Below are 6,000 nucleotides of genomic sequence, written 5' to 3'. Positions count from 1 at the left end.
AATTAATGAAATGAGATTAACCCCAGCTGAGTGATCACAAATATTGAGCTATACAGAGCTAAAAAAAAAAAACAGCAAAGATTTCTCAAGACTTATTTTCCAAGTGTACAGGCTAGTGCTGACATCTGGTGGCTTTGTTACTGAGCTATTGCATAGTTTCCTGTGGTTATTACAGGGATAAATCATTGTTAACTTGCTGTTGTCTGTCTGCCGTGCTTCCTGGCCACCTCAGCATCCCATGTTTTGGTAGCACTTTTAAGGCAGCCTGGAACTTGCAGCTGCACAAGGAGTGAATAAGAACTGTGGGTGGGTGCCTGGAATTGTTTGGGAGAAGACTCAAACAGCTTAAATTCAGCACACACACAGTCATAGGCACTAATGCAGCAGCAGATGGAAGTGAGAAGCTTACTTATTTGCTAGGTAATGTTTCACTTTATATTACTCTATATAACAGAGCATCAAGGACCATCGATACTTACCACATGGGTACTTTTAGGCACATACATGTTTTCTGTATTGCCACAGAAGAGTTCCTTTTCCATTATTCCTGAGATGCACTGTATACCTATGGCCATATGAATGCCAAAAACACAAATTGTCAGTGCAATTTATACCTAGTTTCCCATTGAATCTAAAATCACATTGTACTTCAACCTTAAACAAGACCAGCGGTTCAGGCTGCAGGCACTGTTTGAAATCTGCTGTGGAATTAAGTTTTCAGACCTTTTAGATGTGTTTTGTGAAGATCCTCCCTGAGCTGTCACCTCAGAGATTGCTTCCTGATATTTATCTCCCTGTTCTTAAGTGTTTGTGTTGCAATATGTGAGATACACATGAGATAGCAATCTTTATCTCATTGATTTTTCTGTTTTGTGTTTTAAATTTCTGGTGTATTTAGTTGTCTATAATGAACAGTGAAATACAGTTGGATAGGAAAGGCTTTCTACAGTAGGGGCCAAATCCTCAGCTTGTGGAAGTCAGTATTTATAGCCTCACTCAAGTCAAAGAGGTGACATTAATTTCTGTTTGTGAAGAACATGACTGCCTGTGTCTGTTAAGAAGAATCAAAGGAGTAACGATGTGCCTATGAAGATTCGATTTGCCAGCATCTCTGTGTATCTAATGGAAAGATTTGTATTCTCAACTCTCCCCCTCTGTAAATCTCGGCTGACACTTGCTAATTGAACTTTAATGCAATAGATGTATTATAATGAGCCATTAGAGTCTCTTTTTGGCATGCTTCCTCCTGTCTGCAGGAACCAAAGAGAAAAGGCTGGGGTAGCGATGTGCGCTTGTTACCTATTTCAGCGCCCTGCCAGAAGGTAGTTGTATTTGATCAAAGAGCTGTGAGTGACAGTATCATTTTCAGGTGCAGTAAAAGCTTCTCTCTCCTATGGACAGCTGCTCGTAATGCATCATTCCCATCAGGATCAAACAAGGTACCCGTAGGTCTCTAAATGCCTCAGTTGCATGAAATTAAAATCCTTTTAACTGGCACACAGTTTGCTTGGCAAAGGAAAACAGCTGCGTGAGCTGAGAGGGCCCTCTGCAAGCAGGAATGGGCGTGTAACTGGCAGCAAAGCCCTTGCAGCATGGAAGAGTAGGGACTGCGAGCCAAAAGCTCGCAGAAACTGGCTGGGTCCTGCCCCACCTAGAGCTGCAGGACACAACACATTACAGCAAGTGTGGGAAAAACCGGAGTCTTTCCCTCCTGGGCCGATGGGACAGATAGGTTGCAGCACTCCTCGGCTGTCTTTACTGCTCTGCCTTTAAAAATGGCGAAATAGTTTCCTATTTTATATGTTGGAAATGGTTGTGCTCGGAGTAATTTCAGCCTGGGGGTATCTACAGCATACCAGAAAGGCTGAGGTCCTGGTGGACACAGGTCTACCGTGATGTTATGTAATGTTAAAATTGTATGTAAATATTAAATTCGTAAATCAATTGGACTTTTTATATGTTCAGGGGCATGCACCTCTGCAATGTGTCGTAGAGAGGGACGTGCATTTCTTATTCGGAAGGAAAGGGGAAGGTCACCAGGGAGGCTTTGTGGTGGCATCACCGCTAGCTTCAGCAGCGGGGTGAAGGCTGCTTGGGGGGTGTGAAAGGAAAACTGTTGGATTGTCGGGGGTCTCAGCACTCAGCAAACTTAACTCAGAACAAGCATGTTTATTGAGGCTTTCGGACTGTCTGTAAAACATGAGCTGTCGTCCTCACAGATGGAAACGTGCCTGCTGCACGCCAGAGGTGGGAAACCTGCTCCGCCTCAGGAGAGGGCTGTGAGGGGGGGGGGGGGAAGGCAGCGCACGGAGCGCTGCCTCACAGCGCCACAACCGAGGGCTGGAGCTGCCAAAAAAAAGCCAAAAAGGGGCCGGAGCGGCCTCCTCGTGTGGAAAAAAACTACATTTCCCGGCACCCTCCCTCCCCGCAGGGCGGCACTCCGGCCCCGGCCGCCTCCCCGCGCCCTCGCCCGAGCCTCCGGCGGCGGCGGCGGTGGCGTCGCCCCCTGGCAGCGGGGCTGCGGGGCGCCATGGCCGGCCGCGGGGAGCCGCCGGGGGGCCGGGGGGCTGCGACCGGGACTGGGACTGGGACTGGGGCCACGCCGCGGCTGCCGCTGGGCACCCCTCCGGGGGTGCCGGGCGTGTCGCTGCCGCGGCTGGAGAAGCCGATCAAGCAGGCCTTCTACAACACCGGGGCGCTGCTGTTCGCCGGGCTGTGCTGCGGCGCCGCCGTGCTGGTCTACTTCATCCTGGAGGCCTTCCTGCGGCCGCTGCTCTGGGCCGTGCTGTGCGGCACCTTCCTGCACCCCTTCAAGAGCTCGCTGACGGCGCTGGGCCGCCGCTGGCTCGGCCGGCTGCAGCGCTCCGGCACGCCGGTGCTGCTGGCCGCCCTGCTGCTGCCCGCCTGCTTCGCCAACTACGGCGTGGAGGCGCTGGGCCAGCAGGTGCTGCGCCGCCGCCGCCTGCTGCTGCTGCTGGGCGCCGGGGGGCCGCTGCTCTACGGGCTCTACTGCCTGGGCAGCTCGCTGGGGGTGCAGCTGCTGCTGGCCCAGCTCGCCTGCTTCATCTGCCAGGGGCTGGACTACTTCAGCAGCCAGTGGGTGAGGAGGGCGCGGGGTGCTTTCGGGGGGCTGCGGGGAGGTGGGGGGGTGTGGAGGGGCAGCCCCGGTTGCCCTGGTAAAGGTGCGTGCAAAAGGGTTTTAAAATGTCGCTGACTGAGGTACAGCCCGGCCAGCACCTGTGTGTCGCACCCAGTTGTGAGGTGCCCCGAAACCGGGGCAATCCAGGGGAGGTTTTGGGCATGAGGTGGCTGTAGGCACTGTGAGGAACTCGGGAAAGAGACCTGCAGGCTTCCAGATCTGCACCCATTTATTTACTTATTTCTTTCAAGTACCAAGCAGTGCTGATGCAGTTGGAGTGCCAAGTGAAGCTGTGTGGCCAACTTACAAGTGTGCGTGGTGATAAGGGGGACGGGCAGAGATTGCTTCGCCTTCTGTTCCCCTCAGTGCATAGAGTAAAACTCTGCTGTAGCTCATCCCCGCTTTGTTATTTAGAAATATTTAATGAAAAATGCGAAAAACCAACCCCCAAAACCTACATATCTGAACTAAGTGGCTGTGTGAGAGCAGAGTGGATCAATAAAGTTGTACTTTTCTTATGTACTGATGTGCTGTTGACACGCTCAGCTTCCTTGGTGTCCAAGGCTTTTTAAAAGCAGGCTTTTAACGCTAGACTCTTCTGCTTTAAAAAGCAAACAACACCCCAGAAACATAACAGGGACAGAAACCTTGAGTGGAAAGTGACACGCGTTTATTTCCACTTACACATGGAGGTAAAACCAAAGAACCGGTTAAAACTGATTCACCTATGTGGGCAAGAGGGAGAAACTGCCAGGAAATCAATTAGCAAACTTATCAGGCTTGTGACTTTGGATTTGTGTGTGTTTGAATCCTAGTTTTATCCCTTTGGTGGGGCTAGTGTATGTTGAAACCTCAAATGCAGCTTTGGAGGTTTATACCAGGAAAGAAAAAAAAAAAAAAAAAGCAGTTGTACTCTGAAGTGGTGTCATGTGCTGGGAGATGTCAGGGGAGAAGTGTTTCTGGTCTGCTTTGTCCTCAGGAGTATAATTAAGACTGAGCAGACAAGACAGGCAGTCTCTCTCTCATTTCGTTAAGAGACAAAGGTACAAGCTTCTTCCCTTTACCTTCAGTGAAGTGGTGGAAGAACATGAGCATGGCTTGAAGATTTAGTTAGTTGCTGTGCAGTTTATTTGATAAGTTTAAGACTTTTCCTTTGGATTCACGTACCTGTTTAACAGATCCAGTGTTACTAGACTATGTGACTTGGCCAAGTCCACTCCTTTATTCAAGCTCAGTTAATTAAGCTATAGTTACATCTGGTAAATGGAAAACTACCAAAGGAAGTTGTGCTGATTTAGCCTCATGACTCTGGTTGTAGTGCACTGTCCGACGGCTGCATGCTCAGTGCAGGTTTGTTTAGCAGCATCTGATCCTTCAGCTTCATGTTGGTGTTTCTCATGTGACATTGGTGTTCATTGAGGTGCTCTAAGATCTTAACTAGGCAAAAAAATTAAGTTCCTAGAACTCTTCAGACTTAAGTTCCTTGTGAAAATTTGAGTTTATATCAAAATAAGTAACCATGGGCTTCCTTAGGCAAACCAGTAACCAGCTAAGCGAGCTGCCAAAATCTCTTTCTAGGACACTATATGAGAAAGAAACTAAGGTCTTCCTTTGGTAAATAACCTCAGCTCAGCCTGGCATCATCTATGCATTTTACAGTGTTTTCCTCTTCCAGTTTCATGAATTTTGCCGTGACTCGATTTGTATTATCTCAGAACTGCAGCAGGGTAACTTAATTTTATCCGTGCTGCTGGGGAGCCTTGAGCTGGGTCGGTTTGTGGCATCTGCTTGAACTGCAGTTCAGCATTGACAGGCTGTTTAATTTCCGTGTTACTTTGCAGGACCAAGTTTGCATGTCTGCATTCAGCTTCTGAGCCACACAGGAGTTTTGCATACTGCACGTCAGTTTGCTCCATTGTTCAGTTCTTTCCTGGGACCCAAATTCTCCATGGCTCCTTCTTTGTGGTATCCTGCATGAAAATTAGATCTGTTTTTGTTTGTAGATACTCTGTGATAAGCAAAAGTAATGGTCATCTCTTTTTTTTTTTTTTTTCACTGTTTCTTTTAGCAGCCAGCTAAGCCAATCCAGATCTGTGTTTTGAAATAGCTGAATTCACAACAACTTAATTAACATAAGTAATTTTTTCCCTTTTGCAGTGAGGAGTACTTTCTTGCCAGGAATATAATAAATGAAGCATTTATTAAAAGTGTAAAGGAGACAAGCAAATGCCTGTTGCTGCGTGGGGCGCCTTGACCGTGAGAGCAGCACCTGAGTAGCAGCACACAGTAGTTTATGGCAATTTTTATCTTGTGAACTACAAATGTCTGTGCTCCAGCCAGCCACAGTTCTGTCTTGCAAAGGTGTAAAGTGCCTGTGTCCTTACTGGGAGCTTTGCACCACCTGGAAGGCTTGTGGAAAGGAAGAATGTGCACAGTCCTTGTTTCCCTTTCTGATTCCCTCTGGTGTACTAGGTAAGCGAGAGGGTGCCTGCTAGTAGAATTTGACTGAGAACAATTACGCTTTTTTTTGGGTACCAGTTTGGAGTTTCCTGCTTTACAGTTCCTGTATCTTCTTTGAAGGAGGTTGCTCAAGAAATGCAGTAGACTGCTGGCCTTAAAGATAGGAGCTGGCAGTAAATTGTTTGAGCTCCTTACCCTGATTCCAGCCTTCTCTACAGGTTGTTTGCAGAAACTTTATGTAGAGGACATGCGTTCTGCATGAACTTCACTTAGGTATAACAGGGAAGGAGGAAGTTTTTCTGCATCTTTTTTTCTTGAATCAGAGGGGAGGCTGTCCCAAAGCAGGCTATAAAAATGCCCTTGTATGTTTATATGCCATACCAGTTGCAGCATGGTTCCCC

At 48.0% G+C, this 6,000-nt stretch overlaps 1 protein-coding gene across 1 annotated transcript in view; it reads left to right on the top strand.

Annotated features, from left to right (window-relative positions):
* The first annotated feature begins 2,530 nt into the window (after positions 1-2,530).
* TMEM245 (transmembrane protein 245) overlaps positions 2,531-6,000 on the top strand; it is an 80,089-nt gene continuing 76,619 nt past the window's right edge. Inside the window, exon 1 of the mRNA XM_032181107.1 lies at positions 2,531-3,100. Within this exon, the coding sequence (XP_032036998.1) occupies positions 2,531-3,100 (570 nt within the window). The remainder of the gene's footprint in view (positions 3,101-6,000) is intronic.

The sequence above is a fragment of the Aythya fuligula genome, chromosome 2 (assembly GCF_009819795.1).
Source record: "Aythya fuligula isolate bAytFul2 chromosome 2, bAytFul2.pri, whole genome shotgun sequence".
NCBI classification, from domain to species: domain Eukaryota; kingdom Metazoa; phylum Chordata; class Aves; order Anseriformes; family Anatidae; genus Aythya; species Aythya fuligula.
This window is presented reverse-complemented; position numbering and strand designations above follow the sequence as displayed.